General features: G+C 54.8%; 2 protein-coding genes across 4 annotated transcripts in view; one reads left to right on the top strand and one right to left on the bottom strand.

The window, feature by feature from the left end:
* Positions 1-94: 94 nt before the first annotated feature.
* LOC118609962 lies at positions 95-1296 on the top strand. The gene is made up of 2 exons (XM_036229240.1): positions 95-181; positions 544-1296. Exons 1-2 carry the CDS (start codon positions 142-144, stop codon positions 1170-1172), a joined length of 669 nt encoding a protein of 222 aa, XP_036085133.1. The 5' UTR covers positions 95-141; the 3' UTR covers positions 1173-1296.
* An 11964-nt stretch (positions 1297-13260) lies between these two features.
* Positions 13261-18945, bottom strand: part of PMEPA1 (prostate transmembrane protein, androgen induced 1) — a 48335-nt gene continuing 42650 nt past the window's right edge. For all 3 annotated transcript variants that reach the window (XM_016124918.2, XM_036229236.1, XM_036229235.1), the window contains exons 3-4: positions 15220-15273; positions 13261-14796 (exon numbers count right to left, since the gene is read on the bottom strand). In XM_016124918.2, coding sequence (XP_015980404.2) covers positions 14248-14796; positions 15220-15273 — 603 coding nt within the window. In that variant the 3' untranslated portion in view covers positions 13261-14247. The remainder of the gene's footprint in view (positions 14797-15219; positions 15274-18945) is intronic.

The raw sequence follows: 18945 nt of genomic DNA, 5'->3' as shown, positions 1-18945 counted from the left end.
GGCCGGGGGCTCCCCCAAACTTCCGAGTGCCCGCCGATGGCCACCTTGACTCTCCACAGAGAGACCAAGACTCCTGGGTGAACGGGAGTCCTGCGGTCATACGCGGATGGATATGATGACTCTCTTTCATGAGCACCTACTATGTGCTCTCTGATCTCCTGTGCCCTGACTCACCTACAGGGTAGGAACTGGTACGGGCCTCTTTTCTCAGAGGGGAAACCGAGGCCCGAGTTGGTGAGATCACTTGTCCAAGGCCACAGAGATGTTTGGGTTCTAACCAAGTCCCCAGATTTAGTGGCCATGTGACCTTGAACAAGTTATTTAGCCTCTCCGTACCCCCATCTACTTATCTAGTAAACGCCGCGGTGAGGGCTGCGGGGGGAGCCGGCGGGGCAGCCAGAGCCTCCGGGCTCCTCCAGTCATAGGCACAGCCGGGACCCGTGCGTTCTGGAGAAAGGCCCCATCGCGTTTCGTGTTCATAAACACTGCGACAGGCCAGTGGCCCCTGAGCGGTCCAGAGCCGCTGTTCTCTTTCGGTAATAGGAGGAGACATTGGCACTGAGGCGGCCAAGAGCGTCAAGACTTCCGCTCCGCAAGGCCCTGGACTAGCATGCAGCGGCGGGGGCCACGGGGACTCTCGTCGCAGCATCTCTGCGAAAGGAGGGGCTGGGGACAGTGATAACAGCGGGGGGCAAGGGGTGCCCGGTGCCGCCCCGAAGCTGCCTTTGCGAAGCAGGCGGGAAAAGTCTCGATGCCCCGCCTGCTGCTGCCGCCGCCGGACCAAAGGAATCCGAATCTCTGGGGGCGGGGCCGAGCCCCCAGCATGCGGTGGGGACAGGTCTGACAACCCAATAAAAACAGGAAACCACGACGATGTTTTCTTCCTGTTTTATGTGAAATCGAAGAAACGTGCATCTCTATATGAACTGACAACATTGATTTTAAATGAGGGGTCGTTGCTGGTGTTGAGGACGATTATGGAGGCGCCCTTGGGGAAGGGGCTTGGGTTGAACCCTGAGTGGACACTGGGAGGCGCCGCCTGCGACTGGCCACCAGGTGGCGCTCGTTCACGGGCCTGGGCCCTGGCCCACCTCTCCCTGGTCCCTCTGGTGGAGCAGGGACCCCAGCCCATCACCCCCGCCCCGGAGAAACGCGGGACTCCATCTGGCTGAGTCCTCCCCGCTTCTCGCCTGCCTCCGTGGCCCCTCCTGCTCAGGCCCCTTCCAGCAAGCCCCTCACCTCAGTGCGGAAGGGCCATGGTGTGGCCTGGTGGGCTTGCAGGTCAGCCTAAGGGACCCCAGCTTGATCCTGAGGGGCCATCTGGCTTCTGGAAGGACCATTTGTGCTTCGGGGTGAAGGCTAGCACCCTCATAATCACCTGGGCAGTGTTTAGGTGGCCCCTTCCTGTCCCCACTGCCCCCCTTCCCCTGTCGCATCCTGAAGCCGGTTGAGGCCTCCCCCATGGCTCTCAGTGGTCCCTAGCACCTGCAGCAGGAGCCACCATGCCAGAAAGGCTGAGTGTGCTGGGGTGGGGGTGGGGGGGTCCTGCCTGGACCGGAATTCCACCTTCCTCTTCAGGGCAGGTTGGCTCTGAGCTCTAACTGCCCCCTAGCTGTGGGACACCACCTCTCTGCGCCCGTGTATTTTATAAAGTCGAGATAATAAGTAAGAGAAGGTATGTCTATATGACACTTAGTAGGTGCTCACTAAATTTGCATAAGTTAGAAAATGTGATGTGATGTAGCTCTACAACATCGCTTTAGGCACCAGACCAAAACAAAAAACAAAAAAACAAAAAAACAAAAAAACAAAAGCGAGAGAGAAAGAAAACCCAGCATGATGCGGGTGAGTTCCTCCTTTCCTCGCAGTCCAGGGCGCGTCCGGGACTCCTGGAGGCCGCGGACCTCCTGCGCGCCTCTCTCCGCACTGAGGGGGTTCTCCCTTTTAAAGATTTCGATTCTCTTGTATTTCTCTCCCCAGTTTGAAAGATTTTCAAGATAATTTTGACTGTGAGCATCGTCTTTAACCCAAATGTCAGTGGCTTACACAGTCCAGACGCCTCTTTCTTTGCCCTCTAAGCCCGGTAGGTGGTCCAGGTTCGGCGTGCCGAGCCACAGTGTCATGGCCAAGGCCCCTTCCAGCTCGTTGCTCTGCAGGCTGGCCTTGCTTTAAGACGGCTGCTGATGCTCCCGCCATCACGTCTGCATTCCTTCCGGCAGGAAGGAGGAAAGGGAAGAACAGCAGGTCTCGCCCCTTTAGGAAGACTCGCGGGTCGTACACACGTTCCCCCGACATCCTCCTCGTCTCATGGCCGGGCAAGGGAGAGGCTGGGCCACAATGCGCTCGGCTAAAATCGAGGGTTCCATTACTTAAAAGTAGGGGACTACAGTTATTGGAGGCTTCCCAGCTGTCCCTGCCACTGCAAGGCTTTGCTGTCCCCCAAAGAAGGAGCGAGGACACCTCCTCTGAGCCATCAGGCCATTCGCAGGGGCCTATTTGCTGAGCAGGGGTCAGGCCGAGTTCAAGGCAGTTTTCAGGCTCTCAGAGCTGACGTCCAGCGTGGACGGCAGAAGGGGAGGGGACAGGAGGCGGGGGTCCCAGTGCCGCCTTACTCCACCTGGGAAGGGCCTCAAAGGTCACAGGGGTTCCAAGATGGCGCCACGGTCTGCCAGAACCCAAATCTCTTTTTACCTCAGAAAGCACACTCCTTTTTCACGACTCGTGTTTTTCTGGAAACTATTAGAACTCTCCACCTAAACCAGATGATAATGACATGTTCCAGAGCTTAAGTCCTTAAACGTCTCTTTTTCTCTTTTAACAGAGAGATATTTACGCTGGCGCATCGTGTTGGCAAATCCGAGTCCCCCTTCCACCGGGCAGGCTGGACGTTGTTTTCATGTGGCCTCTGCGAACACCTCAGGGGTGGGCGCGAACAGTGAGAAAGCACCCAACTCGCATTATGAACGTGTCTTTGGCCCGGGGCGAAGGTCAGAGAACCAGAGGCGGCCAGAGAGGGACAGGGACTGTGCGAGGTTGCGAGGGCTGCGAGCCAGGCAGAGTGGCTGCGTGGAAGGCCGCCACCCCGGGCCTGCCCCGGCTCTGTTCACTGCCCTGCAAGGCAGAGCTCCGTGGCCTCCAGGGGTCATCCGTGTCCACGGGAGTCCGACGGGCCTGGGGCTCTGGACCTGACGCCCCCACTCTGTGCCTGGAGCCAGTCGCTACTCCCTCTGAGCCTCAGTTTCTCCCTCGTCACACAGCCTACCTTGTGGGGTTGTCACACAAGTTAGAAGAGGTCGATCTGGCACCAAAGACCCAGCAGGGCACTGAGCATGTGGCACATGCGCAGTAGACAGGAGCTGGTCAGCGTCACTAGCTGCTTTCCAGCTGTCCCTCTCTGAGGGGACAGAGCAACCCCATTTATTCATCTGGTCACTCACCAACTAATTCGTTGTGCCTTCCTTATCCCAGGCCACATGATGCTGGCGCCTGTGTTGGGGCGGGGGACGGGGAGGGGACAGCAGGAGAAAGCATTCCTCACTGGTTCCCAGCCCCACTTCCCACTCCGACTGCAGAAGAGATCACACTGCCCAGTCCAGGGATCGACAGGCGGCTCAGGCTGAGTCGCGGGGTCCCCACCACTCCCAGCAACGCTGGCCAGTGGAGCGGACCTGGAAGGTGGTCCATGAGTTAGGGAGATGGGCAGAGGCCAGGTCGTGGCAGGAACTTGGAGTTCTCCCCAGGGGCAGAGGAAGGGCCACCGGAAGATCCTGATCCGAGGCGAGATGGGGATTTGGAAAGATGGCCTGAGCACGGCGGAGGCGGAGGCGGAGGTGGCCAGCGGAGAGGGCGCGTGGCCGGCCCTGGGCCGTTTTCACATCCTCCCTCCCCCACCGATGCTTTGAAGAAAGCCCTTCGCCGTATCTCAGCAAATGCAGTAAAACGAATTCATATCTGACTTTTACAATTAAATGGTTTTTTGATAATTTTGTTTTAAAAATTGTTCGCCTATAAGAAACTAATTTAATTACAATTGGCCGAAAATTCTCCACTGAGTGTCCAGGGTTCCTGGGAATTCTCGCAAAGTGAAATGATTTCACCTATAAATTTGTTTCAAATATAATTAAGTGTAGTGAAATTTTTATGGTGACTAAATGGGACAATTAATGAACTTGATGTATTAGGTTTTCTAGATGTTTAATTAAACATTTATTGATTCTGATTTTGCAGTGTTTTTCTCCCCTGTACTTTGAAGCTCAACCATTTCTGAAGGCGTCTGAAAGATGAGGTGCTGAGACTTCTCTGCCCAGATGGTAAAATGGGGAAATGGGAGGACACACCTCAGAAGAGACAGGAGTCGCTTAGGGTTGTGGGTGTGGGTGGGGCGCTTCAGAACTTGGGGTACTGGTTAGGGCAAAACACTTCTATGTGTTAATTTGTTACCTCCTTTCATTTTAAATGAGAATCCTACCCTCAAGTTCAATGCAAAGATGTTTCCTGAAAAACTTAGTACTGAACAGGAAGTGAAATTTATTTAGAGCTTACTGTGGACCCCATTTCCAGAACTTTACATTATGTCTTTGCATCATTCAGGCAATCTTATACGGTAAGAGAGTAATATTACATCCACATTTTACAGACAAGGAACTGGAGCGCAGAGAGACTGCTAAATACACCGGTCAAGATCACAGAGCTAGCAAGTAGGAAAGTGGGGTTCAGTCCTTTCCGTGCTGGCCAGGTCTGTGCTACCCCGTATGAATTATCAGGTTGATATTTCATTGTTTTCTAAGGTTTCTTCGACTGAGTATGCCTGTCTTAGTTCAGTTGCTGGAACAAAAACACCGCAGACCAAGTGGTTTAAACAAAAATCCTTCTCACAGTTCTGGAGGCTGGAAGTCCAAGGTCGAGGTGTCTTCTGAGAGCCTGCTTCCTGACCCCGGCTGTGCGGTGTGTTGTCGCCTGAGGCTGGGTGCCCCCGAAGCAGACCTGAGGCAGTGACCTGAGTTCGAGCAGTGTATTTGGGTGGGAGGTGACAGTGGGGACCGCTAGGAAGACAGCGGGTGGTAGGCCGGGGGAAAGATGGAGGCTAACGAAGGGTGTGCCGACAAGCAAGTGACCTCACGGGCGACTGGGGCTCAGTGCCTTGGGGAGCCCTGGGACTGCCGGGGCGAGGGGGAGCATCACTTCAGGGCTCCCCACCGAGGGCGAGGGAGCTGGGGTCTTCATCCCCTACTTCCACCACTAGTGAAGCCCTGCCCAGGGCGACAATTCCCAGCACTTCTGGCCTGCTGCGTGGTGAGCAGAGAAGCTTCCAGAAGCCAGAGAAAGCCTGAGGTAGCAGGACACGGGTGCTTTCGGCTGGAGGTTAGACCCATGTGGAGAGAAATGGGAATGGCTGAGGGGACATGGGTGGGTTGGCATTTGTGACTGTTAACTTGCTGGAAAGAGACACGGGGTAGGGTGGGCTGGGGTGGGGGGGTGGCGGATTTGAATCTAGATCAAATGACCACAGAGCCAGCCCCAGACCCCACACTCTGTGGCTTCCCCAGCATCTGTCACACCTACGAAGAGCAGGTAGGACTCTAATTCCATGAACTAAAAATTTTTATTTTTAAACTTACTCAAGTCAGATGCTTTCAAAGACACATTTATTTCGAGCTCGATAAAAGCCTTTTAATAAGCTGCTCATCATTTCAGTCCTCCGCTTCCAGGGGTACCAGCCATGGCGAGGAGGGGCGCAAAGAGGAGACACGGGAAGATGGGGGAGGGGAAATGGGAGAGGAGGTACGGGGCGGGGAGGCAGAGTCCCAGCACACATGCACACACACATACGTGCACACGCACGCATGAGGATAGATATTTGCTTTAAACATGTTTTTGCACATCCAAACCCATCATTTGGTCCAAATCGTCTGATTATAAAGCTTTTATCATATTTCGCTTTATTTTTAGAAACAGTTTTCTTTTTTTACTTCGGGACGACTGCACAAAGTGTTAGAGAAAGCGCGGCGCGGCTTTGGCACGGGCTTCCTGTGTGTTCTGCCTCCCTCGCTGGCTCACACATTCTTCCTCACTCCGAGCGTTCCGTCTATGCCCGCGACAGGAAGCCAGACACACATGCTGAAACAATTTCAACAAATATCAACTCAAAACCAACTCGACGCAGTCAGAAGCGGCAGTGCTGGCTCAGGCACTCCTGCCATCCCCACCTGATGCATCGTCCGCACACTGCGAGACTGTTGCATGTTTAAAAAAAAAAAAAAGGTTCTTTTTTCAGTATTGATGCATTACTTGCCCAGCCCAGTGTAACGGCATCTACTGGTTTTAGCTGCCAAGCGCCCACCCCCCTTCTTCTGGTAAAAACATTCCAATTCCTTTAGAGAACCGCCTCTCTCCTTTCTCCATCCATGTGGATGGTAGGGGTGGGGGGTGAGTTGACCCCCTCTCCAGGGCATGTGACTCAAACTTAGCCAATCAGAACACTCTTTTGTTGTGACTGGCTCAGGGATGGGCACATGACATATGCCAGACCAATGGGATTCAATTCTGGGGCTTTGGGTGGAAGAACTGGGAACTAATTTCTTCCCTCTTGATTTAGAGCTATCAGGAAATGAACCAGGAAAGAAGAATCTGCTTCAAAGAAATATCAGTAGACAGACAAACAGTTTGATGGTGGAAAAAGACACTTTCCTAACACCACAGGTGCTCGTCAGGGCCTGGTGGCGTGGGAGCTGGCTCAGCTCTAGCTTGTTGCTTTTCAGTTCTAAGAGTTAACAATTTAGACCTAATAAACAAGTTCAGCAGGTTTCAGGATACAAAATCATTATATAAAAATCAACTGTATTCTTCCTTATAGACTAGCAATGAAAAATTCAGAAGTAAAATTTAGAAAATAATTTTCATTTACAAAAGAATCAAAAAGAATAAATTACTTAGAAATAAATTGAGCCAAAAAAAGAAAAAGTGTAAGGCTTATATGCTGAAGGCAGAACATCACTGAAAGGAAATTAAATAAGGTCTAAATAAACAGAAAGGCCTCCTGCATTCATGGATAGGAAGACTTCTTATCGTTAGGACAGCAATATTCCCCAAATTGATCTACAGATTCAGTGTTATACTTACCGAAATCCCAGTTGGCTGTTTTGCACAAATTGAAAAGCTGGTCATCAAATTCATATGGGTTCCAGAATATGCAAAACGATCTTAATATACATTAACAAAACTAGAGGATAGACTCTTCTCGAAACTTACTAGAAGGTTACAATAACCAGGACTGTGTAGTACTGGCATAGGAGAGACATATAGGTCAATGGAATGGAATTAAGAGACCAGAAGTAAACCAATACCTTTATGGTAAATTAATTTTAGAAAATGATGCCAAAACAATTTAATAAGGAAAAGAACAGTCTTTTCAACAAATGACGCAAGGAAAACTACATGGATATCTACACGTAGAAGAGTGGGTTTCGACCCTGACCTCATGTCAAATACAAAGATTAACTCAAAATAGATTAAAGACCTAAATAAAATAGTTAAACCTATAAAACTCTTAGAAGAAACAGGTGTAAATCTGCATAAACTTATATTTGGCCAATGGTTTCTTAAATATGACATCTTCCCCACAAAAAAAGACAACCAAAAAAACAAAAATAAACTGAAATTCATGAAAATTAAAAACTTTTGTGCTTCAAAAAACACTATCGAGAAAGTAAAAAGACAACACAAAGAATGGCAGAACGTTTCCACAAACTCTACAGAATACATGAACAAACGTTACATCTCAACCATGAAAAGACATACATGAACAAACATTACATCTCAACAATGAAAAGACAACTCTCCCAAATTAAAAAAAAAAAAAAATGGGCAAAAGATTTGAACAGATATTTCTACAAAGAAGACATGCAAATATTCAATAAGCACGTGAAAAGATGCTCTCACCATACTGAGTCACTGAGGAAATGCAAATTGAAACCAGAATGAGATACCACCTCACACCCGCTAACATGCCCTTAATAATAATAATTTCTAAAAAGGGAAATAGCAAACGGCAGTGAAGGCAGGCGTGGAGGAGTGGGACCCTGTACAGTGCCGGCAGAGTGTAAATGGTGATGCTGACGAGGAAAATAGTTTGGCAGTTCCTCAAAAAGGTAAACACCAACTTACCCTGCGACCAGCCAGCTGACTCTTCTTCGAGGTCTATAGCCAAGAGAAATGAAAATGTATGTTCACACAAAAACCTTGTCTGTGGATATTCATGGCAGCTTTGTTTGTAATAACCAGCAAGTGGAAGCCGCCCGAACGTGCATCAACTGATGGCTGGACGTGTGAGGCATCCACACAACGGAGCATTACTCCACCGAAAGGAAGGTACTGATACACACTGCGACATGAACGAGGCTTAACCACGTTATGCTAAGTGAGAGAAACCAGACGCGTACCATGAGCTCTCATGTTGTATGACTCCACTTACATAAATGTTCAAACAGGCAAATCCATGGAAAGAGCAAGTAGCTCAGTGGTTGCGGGGGGCTGGAGAAGGGGAGAGGGAGGGAGTGACAGCTAACGGGAGGGACGTGTCATTGGGGATGATGAAAATTTCTGGAATTAGTGGTGACGGTCGCACAACTTTGTGAGTATATAAAAGCCGCTGAATTGTACATTTAAAAAGGTGAATTTAATGGTATGTGAATTTCATCTCACCTTTTAAAACTTAAAAAAAAAAACAAAAAACAAAAAAAGACACCAGGAACTTTTCGTTTTCAGTTCTGACATGCAACCAGCCTGAAACCACCACTCTCACCCTTACAAGGGGAAAAAAAAATAAAAAGGTGAACAAACCAAAAATTAACAACCGGCCTTTACTCATCAGAGAACTGAAACCGCAAGATAAACCCCCACCATGAAATCTGCGAGACAATGGGCTCCAGACAGTCACAGCTGAGGCGTCCCTGGGGTGCGGCTGGCCCCGGGGTGGTGCCGGCCCTGCGGTGGGCACACGACACCTGCCTAGCCGACCAGCTCTAAATGGAACCGTTGGCCCTTCTCCTGGTAATCACATTCTGATTACCTATGGGTGGTCCTTACAGTGTGGGCGGTGCTTCTCGGTGCTCCCCGCCTCATCGGACCACGCCCACCACCCTGCCCAGCTGGGGCATTGCTCTGCCCAGCGGTGCAGGAGCCTCGCGGGGTCCCCTCACAGCCTCTGCGCCTGCAGGTGCCTGGTTCGTCCTCTCGCCTTGTTTCCTTTCCAATAGCCCTAAGTTCAAAATCCAGCCTCCAACGAAACTCCCTCTCACTCCTAACAGCCCCCTCTTGCCCCAAACTGTGCTGTGGCGCCGGGTGCGTTCAAGGTCAGGGGTTAGGTCAGAGCACTGGGACCCCCAGCAGCCATCTCAGCACCCAACCAAGCAGCCACTTTCGGTTGAGAACTTAGCATGGTGCTTGACGCCTGGCTGATGCTCCATAAATATCAGCCGTTCTGATTCCAATCTCTGTGTGCTGATACAGCTTCATCTGCTTGAGCTGTACTCATAGTAAGGGGTGGGGGCGGGGGGGGGGGTTCTCCTTTCTATTAGAGCACAGGACTCCCCTGCCCAGCTGGGAAAGGCTCTGTTCTGTCCTGACCTCCTGGGAGAGGTGCGCCCAGCCCAGGACCTGAAAACCGATCCAGAGGTTTCCGGGACGTTCAGTTGCACGGAAACCCTCCCTGGGAGCCTACTACTGTTAATAATAAAAGCGGTTAACATCTGTGTGTGGCAGGGACCCTTTTGCGGACTTGCAGGTACCACCGGACACCAGGTGCCACCAGCTCACAGGCACCATCATCTCGTTCTACAGGTGAGGCGACTGAAGCTCAACGAGGTAGCGACCCCGAGGGAGGGGCGCTCGGACACCAGCGCCAGGCCGGGCGCGCAGCACCGTGGTGCCCGCCGCGGCCACCGCTGAGGAGGCCCGCGCTTCTCAGGTTTCTCCCTGATTCTTCGTGATCTGAGGTTTTCCTGCGCCAGAGAGGGACCAGGTAAGGCGGACGCGCAACGGCCTCTGCCCGGATCCAGAGGGAGGTTTACGCGCCTGCGCGGCCCAGCCTCGGAAACCCTGGGGGCTGCGGCCCAACCCTGGGCGTCCCCGCGGGTCACCTACTCGGTCTACGTGGACTTTTCGAAAGCCTTTACCGGACAGTAAAGAGAAATAAATAAGCATCACTGTCACGGGCACTGCAGGTGCCCCACTGAGAACCCCGCGTCCCTTTTGGGGTTCTGTGCCCCACTTCTGCTGTGTTCTTGCTGACTCCCTGAACCGTCTCCCCGGGGAGACGACCGTGCTACACCCCTTCAGACAGGGGCACGTCTCGGTTTACTTCCGGAAGAACCCCACGTAGCGCAGATTCTTGCAGACCTGATCAGAGCTTTCACCGTGCTATGGCGGTTAACGATTTTCCAAGAGGGAGGAAAAGTCAGCAGTTTTGGAAATTCTTTTAAACCAAATTCCCTCCCTGCCAGCTTATTGAAGCCACCTGCCTGAGCAAGTGTTTTTTCACTGGGCTCCCTGCATTGGGACAGAGAGGTGGAAGGACTTGTTCGAGGTCACACAGCAGCTCGGGGGACCGCTTCCTCCCCACTTAACGCACCTGGGGTTGTTGCTGAGGGGGGTGGGGGCAAGGGAACGACCAAAGAAAATTTTTAAAAAGCCTCATTCCAAAGAACTGTAAAATTTATTGTATAAGTATTGCAGCTTTCCAGAACGCCATCATTCCACTAATGATCACGGATACACAAGCATTCCATCAGGCCCGGGCCCGGCGTCCGAGTCCAGAGTCTCACGCAGCCGCGCCGTGGGGGCTGCACCCGGCCGCGCCGTGGGGGCTGCACCCGGCCGCACCATGGGGGCTGCACCCGGCCGCGCCACCGAGTTGACAGAAGTCTCGGAACTCGGGAGACAGGGCTGCACGGGAGAGCGGTTCCCACACCAGGGACACCGCGCGGAGGCGTCGCCGCCCCACGGCCACCGAGGGGTCAGGCGGGCCAGCGGGCACCAGCACACGGCGTCCTTCTCGGCCCCGGAGCACAGCGAGATCCGGGGTGCGGATTCCGGGGGCAAAACAAATTTCTCTCCGGATCACTGGGATGGATGTGTTGTGGACCTGGAAGCTTCTTTGTGTTGCACACGGGGAAAACGAAATCTCCGAAATGGACAAGTCACAGAGAAGACGGACGTGGACAAGGAACAGAATCCGTGCTCGCCCGGCGGGGGCGTTGCTTCGCCTTCGGCTCTTTGAAAAACCCCTGGGCCTTTGGGGAACATGGATGACCCTTAGTGGACTTTGCTAAGTCCGTCTGCGTCTGCGTAGACCGGGGCTTAGGGGGTGGGGTGAGAAACGTGATTGACAAGCAGGGAAACACTGAAGCGTGAGGGTTTGAGAAAGCTGCGCCCAACCTGGTCCCCCCTTCAACCAGCCACTTCTGAAGACAGCCCCCCAACTTTCTACTGGAAAAAGGGGGCCTCCTGAGGGGTGCTCAAAGGCTTTTCAAAGACAACAGCATGCCAGCCCACATCTAGAGTTAAGAGCGTGCCCCTCACACTCTGGGGTCCACAGAGAAACCAAGAGCTTAGCTACGGTGGAAGCTTCCAGAAACACACCACCAGCTTTCTTGGAATGCGCCCTGGCTTTGACAAACTGCACCCCCACAAACTTTCGGGAACAAAGACCAGGGGCGCTGCAGCCCGGTGGCCTGAGGGGTGGCCTGGGCTGCAATGCCCGGGACATGCTCGGAGGGGCGTGCTCACCCTCAAGCCGGCCGAGGCCGGTCACCCACTCCGGCTTCCTTCCTCTAGCTGGCTGCAGGTCCAGCAGACACGGACCACGCCGCCAAGCGGCCGGCTTTGGGGTTTGGCTCCGGGACCTCGGCTCCAGACCAGCTGATGCTCCTCACACAGCCGAGGTCCACGTCTAGGTTTTGGCCCAGATGAGCATTAAATATGGTCCTTGGGCAGGGAGGCTGGAGGGTAGGAGGGGTCCTGACCAAGCGAGGCACATCCCAGGTGGGGGCGGGTGGGGCACGACACGGGAGAGCGGGGACGTTGGAGAGAAGCCGCCGCCCTCGGCTGCCCGAGTGCGCCAGGCACCACGCGGGACGCCCGGCCCGGTGACGAGAGCGCCGACTGCTTCTTCACTAAGGCACTGGGGAGACGCTCCACATGAAGATGTGTTTTTAAAAATGGTACCTATAAATGTGTCCCTGTACCTTTCAGGACAAACTGTATCGATTTCTCTGCACGACATTTTCAAAGACTCCTGTGCGAGAGGGAAGCAAGGCGCAGGCGGAAGACCCCACGGAGAGGCGGGTGTCACCGTTAAGGTACAAACGCTTTCTGCCGGGCTGGTTGGTGACGCTCAGACAACGCTGTGGCCGTGGGCCGCCACGTCTGAAAACGTGTGTATAAACAGAGTTCCGATGGTCAGAACATCAACACCATCCTCAGGTTGTCTGTTTTTCAAGTAATAAAAAAGTTGCTTAAAGAACAACAGTTATTGCCTCTTATACCTTTTTCTTATGTTACTTTGCCAGTTGGCATTCTGCCGAAAATGGAAGATGCCCCCGTGGGGTGGAGGGTGCTCTTCCAGCTGGGGGCCCCCCACCCCAGAGAGTATTGGAGGGTCTCCTGCTTCAGCCACTGCCACGTCCACTTGCACATGTGTGCCCACTCACGCTTCTTCACTGCATGCCACCGCCACCCAAGGGGGACTCGCCACACCCGAACCTACTAACATCCTGGCACACAGCCGTGTCTGAGAAAGATGCTCATGAAAACACACATACACAAACACGTCAAACGTGACCATTTCCGGGGGGGTGGGGAATGGACGTAAGTAGAGAATTCTGCTGCTGGAGCATCAAGCACAGGCTCGCGGTGGGCCTGTCTTCCTGCTTCCAACCCTTCCGCGTGTCCTGGGAGAAACCTGTGTGCGTCCCGGTGTCGCCCCTGGCCTTCCGTTGATGGGCCCTGTCAAGTGAGAATTGATACAGGGACGCGGTCCTATTCCCAATGCCCTGGGCCTTTCCTACATGCCGGTGGACTGCACGGACCTCGGCCAACAAGTTCTGGAGCCCGCCGACCTCGCCACCAGAGCACTCTGCACAAACAAGCCGTCTACGCCCCTCAGGCGGGTCACTGGCAACACAGCGACGGCTTGCGAGGACCACCTCAGTCCCTTCCTACTGGGACCTTTGTGGCCGAAAAAAATGGGAAGAAAAACTAAAATTCCTTCAGTAAGTTTATTTTCATTTCGGAAAAGGCAAAGCCACTGCCTGGAACTTGGTGCCTCGAGTGACTTTCCTATACTTTGTTTGTGATCCAAAAACTGTCCTGGCCCAGAGGGGAAAAATGTGTGTCCCCTTCGGGAGGGAATGTGTAACGAGGTCACCACCTACCACTCACTGGACAGAAGATTCCGCTTTGCAGGAAAGGGGCCCGGCCGGAGGCCTCTCCCCAGGCTCCGTGTGGAGCATACCCTCTCTGCCTGACGTCGAAATTCAACATTTTTCCCTTAAAATTCTCGACAGACCTGATAGAAGTCTCCATCAAACAAGCACTGCCATATTTATATTAAAAAATAGTGCAAAAGCTCAACATTTATATAAATAACTCTAAACCCCTGTTTGTAATTTTTTTTTCTTTACAAGGTAATACACACTTTCTGAGTTGGCACTCAAAAATGGCCATTTTTCTCTTCTAGTTCAGAAAACAACTTTTTTTTTTTTAATAGGACTCTTCTAATACAAAAATACTCCTGCCGCTGCACATAGTTTCTCTTATTTCATATATATTTATATATATATAATATTGCAGATCTTTAAACAAAGGTTTTGTGCAAATATGTCTTTAAAGTTAAGTGAAATCATCATAAACAAACAAAAGAAAATAAGCATTCACGCACGTAGCTCGACTAGAAACAGAAAAGATTAGGGCGGGTTTTTTTTTTGTTTTTTTTTTTTCCTTTTGCCTTCAAGACAGGGCTCAACAAAGAAACGTGGTTTTTTTTGTTTGTTTGTTGTTTTCGTTTTTGTTGTTTTTGCAAGCTCTCTTAGCTTATGCATTCAGACCAGACAGGACACGTAAATATTTATACACAGAGAGGTGGGGAGGGGCTGGTGACGCGCACACTTCCCGTGTGTCACCCGGTCCTCCTCTCATAAGAAGTGCGGAGTGTTTCGCCTTTTTACCCACCGCCGCCTGGGGCCCGGGTCCCTAGAGGGGGTGACCCTTCTGTTTATCCTTCTCTTGGCTCCAGGTGGCTGTGCTCTCCAGGGGCGCGAGGTGTGCGTGCTGGAGCCGGGTCCCCTCCAGCAGGGGGTGCGGCCCGCTGCTCTGCTGGTGCTGGAAGGAGGCGGACCCGGGGTAGTGGCCGATGACCTCGCTGTAGGTGGGGGGCGGCCCCTCCATGCGCCCGCCGCCCCCGTAGCACATGGCGCTGATGCCCGAGTTACTGCTGGGCGGGCAGGGGCCGCCCAGCATGGCACTGTCTATCAGGTCGCTGTCGAAGATGGTTCTGTTCGGGGGCGCGCGCACCGACTCGCGGTTCAGCTCCAGCTGCTGCTCGGGGTCCCGCAGCTGGAGGGTGCAGGGGCCCTGGTAGGGCGGCGGCTCCTCCCCGTCCGACAGCGAGATGGTGGGCGGCAGGTCGATCTCGTGCTGCAGGTACGGGTAGGTGGGCTGGAAGCGGTGGAAGCGGTCCCGCGGGGCGAAGGGGGGCACGGCCAGGCGGTCGGTGGGCCTCGGTGGGGCGTACGCCTGTGGCTGGAGGGGGCGGAGCAGAGTGAGGGCCTCCTGGGGGCGGGACCGCGGCTCTGCTCGCTGGGCACGGGGAGGGGGGGCAGCAGGTGGGGCAGGGTGGGCGCTGAGCCGGGAGCCCAGCCTGGCCCTGACCCCACGGGGGCCCTGACATGTGGCCGTCAGCGTTGAAAGGGCAGCAGCCTCATGGCTCCCCTGTCAAAGGGACTACGAGCTGCTCCCTGCACCTACTGTCCAGAAGGGAGGGTCCCGGTGGCCAAGGACACTTCTTCAATGAAGGGCAGAGGTGTGAGACTTCAGCAGTCACTGCTCTAGCAGGCGCATACCTCTGGCCTGGCGGAGGGGCCCTTTGGGGGGCAGCCTTGAGGGCGAGTAGAGAGAGGGGAGGTAGGGGGACGGCGGGGGAGGGGAGGCAGCACTGGGGCTCACCTCTGGGATTCCGCTGCCTGACACGGTGCTCTCGGAGGGCCACAGGCATCCTTCCTGTATGGGGAGGAGAGGGACCAGTCACCGGAATGACAGAGGTGGGAGAGCAGAGGGCCAGCCTGGCCGGGACCCTGACTTCTTGCCCATCTCCTGCCCCGGGCCCTGGACACCTCTTGGATGTGACGGCAATCGCCTTGGCACTCTCTCTCGGTACCCACTGAAAATGCATCCTCTACACTCACACTTCCAGAACATCCGGCTGATTCGCGGGTCCCTCCGCAACACATTTCAGCAGCTTCTATGGAACTCAGAAGAATTCCAAACTGACTGCGAGCTGGCTGATAAGGAAGCTGGTCTGAGCTGGTCCTCCAGCCCTTGATCGCCTCTTGCTTTCTGGGCCACCTTGGGCAAGTCACTTAATTCCAGAACTTAAGGAGTGGAACATACCAACTCCTCATAGCGCACGTGGCCCTCAGCGAGCACAGGAAGACAGTGGGGGCCACCACCGTCTCTCTAGCCATGCGAAGTGTGCTCCCCAGGGCCTCTGCACTGGCCACCCCACTGCCTGGCCAACCCCTGCTTTTCAAATCCAGTGGTCCCTGCAGGGCCCCTCTCCCATGAAACACACTGTCATCTGATTATTTCCTTCACAGTATCTGTTGCGTCTGGAAATTATTCTGTCTACATATTTATTTTGCTCTTTATAATCTGTCTGGCCCTCCTTCTCTTGAGCCCAGTTTATGGGTGAAGAAATACAGGAGAGCTAAGAAGAAAAATGCCCAACTCAGCTGCTCTGCCACAAAAGGATGGTCAACCAACGTGGACGAGGAGCCATGTCTGTGCCAAGCTTTGGGCCAGGTGCTGGGCATGCAGCTGCCACCTCCCACCCTTTGTCCTGAGATTCCCGGCGAGGCCTGCGGATCTCCCAGGAACCCGGGGGGCTGGCGCTGGACTCCGGCCTGCCCACGGGCGCTGTGGAGGGTGAGCGACACACCCCCGTGCTAGTTCAGCGGCACTACAGACTGACTCCCTGGCCCCTGCTACCTCCCGCCTGCCCTGCCACGGCCACCCTGACCTGCGCCTGAGCCACCAGACGGAGCTGGGGGCCCAGTGAGCCCACCTTGCGGAGGGGCCAAGGGGACGGAAAAAGCACACTCCGCAGACACCAGGCCCTTCCTTTTGCACCCAGCGGGACACCGCTGCTGGCGCCGGCTCTTAACGGACGAAGGGCCCCTCCTGCCCGCCGAGATCCCTTTTCACGGGGAGAGACCCGAAGGTCAGCAAAGCGGGGCCCGCGCCAGGCGCAGTTCATCCGAGGGCAACCCCAGACGCTGGGCCTGGGGGTACGGACGTGTCCTTCTAAACACTAAAATTAGCCTTCTTGAGATGAAACTGACGACATAATCAACTGCACATGTGCTAGGTATGTAACTTGGTTAAGTTCTGGCGTTCGTGCATACCGGGAGGCATCCACAGGCAAGATAACAAACCCACCTGTCACCCCATTAGTCTCCTTCAGGGTTCCAGTTAAGACGATTCTCACCTGCAGCCTGGGGAGGAACGCCCGGCCGGCTGCCATTTCTGATGTGACCACTAGGGGGCACTGTGTCTCTCAAAACTGTCCCAGCAGGAGCGCACTAAACCGTGAGGACTCAGTGGGGTCTAGCATGTTCCAGGCGGGGGACGCAGAGCGCAGACAGCCACCGTTACTGTCAATATGGTCATCCCTGGCCGTTCTGTCACTGACATTCGTAATGCCAGCAACTGTGCTAAACTCTAAGCACTATCTCATCTGCCAACAAAGCCGTGAGGCCAGCAGAGGCCTGGCCAGCAGGGGTCTGCCCTGGGAGCCTACCCCTCACCCTCCTGCCTCCAGGTGCGCTCTGGCTCAGGCTGGTTCTGGCGGGCTCTGCGGCCCCCAGCGGGGCCCCTGGCACCGCCCAGGTGTGTGCCAGGAAGCAGGAGGGGGGACACTACTGGCCCCCCAGTGGACTCGGGAGCCCTGAGGAGGGGCGCAAGCTGCCAAGGCTGGCTCGGGTGAAATGCGACCCAGATGAGCCCGTGCCAGAAAGCCTCCCACGAGGCCCTCGGTGCCCGGCCCTTCACCATGCGGCCACCAACCTCTTCCCACCGCCGCCCACCCTGTCCCCTGAGCCCTAGCCCCGGGGTTCCCCAGCTGGCCACACACAGCGGCATCACCCAGGGACCTTAAGAAAACACCCATCAGTGCCGGGGGCCCCATCACAGAACCACGACCACCCACTGTCCTCGACAGGTGCCCGCCTCCAACTCGCACACCTGGAGGTCCAGCGGCCCCCACAGCACCTCACTCAGCCTGGCTCTGCTGGAGGGACACCCCGCACTGCACTCGCCAGAGGTCAGTCCTGCTCACCGTGTTCCCTGATTCAGTGGACGGCCCCCCAGTGGATGGCCCCCCGCTTCCTTCTGGGTGCAAATGCCAGACCCCCAAAGGTTGTTCCTGGCAGCTCCTTCCTGCCCCTCCTCTCCCGGACACCCGGGCTCCATCTTTCTCAAAGCTTCCTTGCTCACAGTGAGGTCAGCCAGTCTGCCATGGTTTCCCATCTAACCTGGGGGTCCATACACTGTTTCCTTAAAGGGTCAGAGAATAAGATATTTTCTGCTTTGTGGGCCACAGTCTGTAGTAAAAGATGCCATGGGAATGGGAGTGGCCGTGTACCAATAAAACTTTATTTTCAAAAGCAGGCAGCCAGCCCCTAGTCTGTATCTTGATGAACCCTCGACTCCGAGCCACACGCCTGCTCGACAGCCCCCCGAAGCCAGAAGGAACTCTGGATTCTTCCCCTGAACGCCCCGGCTTCGCTCCTTCCCATCTCAGTAAATGGGACCGCCATCCGCCACGCTTCGCAAGCCAAATACTGTGTAATTCTTGAGTATTTACTGAAAGAGTGAAAGAGCAGGACACTGGTTAGGACCCAGGCCGACGGGAAGGGCCCACGAAGGCCAAGCGGCTGTGTTCCCTGGAGGCCATAGCCACGGGCCCTGTGGGAGGAGGGGACCCATGCGGGGCTGGTTTGGGGGCAGAGGACAAACAATCGCCCCATCCAAGACCCTAGCTGAGCCTTCGGCCAACTCCACCTGTGCTGAGCAGGGCACAAACCCGCCTTCCCAGGGAGCTGTGGGTGAAGTGGCCATCGCTGACTCTCAAAGCTCGGTAGACGGGGATCCCATTTGCTGAGATGGGGAGGAGTGACCTTGGAGCCACGTGCAGACAGGCAGACAGCGGGCGTTTGGGTCTCTCTGGGAGGTCACGGGGCCGGGACTCCTCAGATGTGCCCTGTCTGGCAGGAGGCCCCCAGGGGAGCTGCCACGTGTACTGCACCCCTAACAAGTCTCCGTGTTTACCCAGCCGGGCGTCCCCAGGGGCCTGCGCAGACGGCTGGGTAGATGGGGAGTGGGGGGACTTTCTTTTAGCCCCAGGTGTCTGAGAACCAGGGCCTGAATCCCCAACTGCATCTGGGCGCCTGGGTGCTTGCCGCCCGCGGGGCTGTCTCTTCTCCGAGAAAGCAAGGGTGCCTCCCGCTGGAGCGGCTGCCCTCTCCCCGATGCTCGGCTAACTTCATCCTCCCACGACTGCAGAGACGGGACGGGGTGGCTGAGCACGGCGAGCTCCATGCAGTCTGTAGACGCACCCCCGAGGATGGGCGGTGGGGGAGAGAGCCACCCCGGGGGCATGCCTCGGGGCTGCTG

Source organism: Rousettus aegyptiacus, unplaced genomic scaffold (genome assembly GCF_014176215.1).
Source record: "Rousettus aegyptiacus isolate mRouAeg1 unplaced genomic scaffold, mRouAeg1.p scaffold_m13_p_12, whole genome shotgun sequence".
NCBI lineage: Eukaryota > Metazoa > Chordata > Mammalia > Chiroptera > Pteropodidae > Rousettus > Rousettus aegyptiacus.
This window is presented reverse-complemented; position numbering and strand designations above follow the sequence as displayed.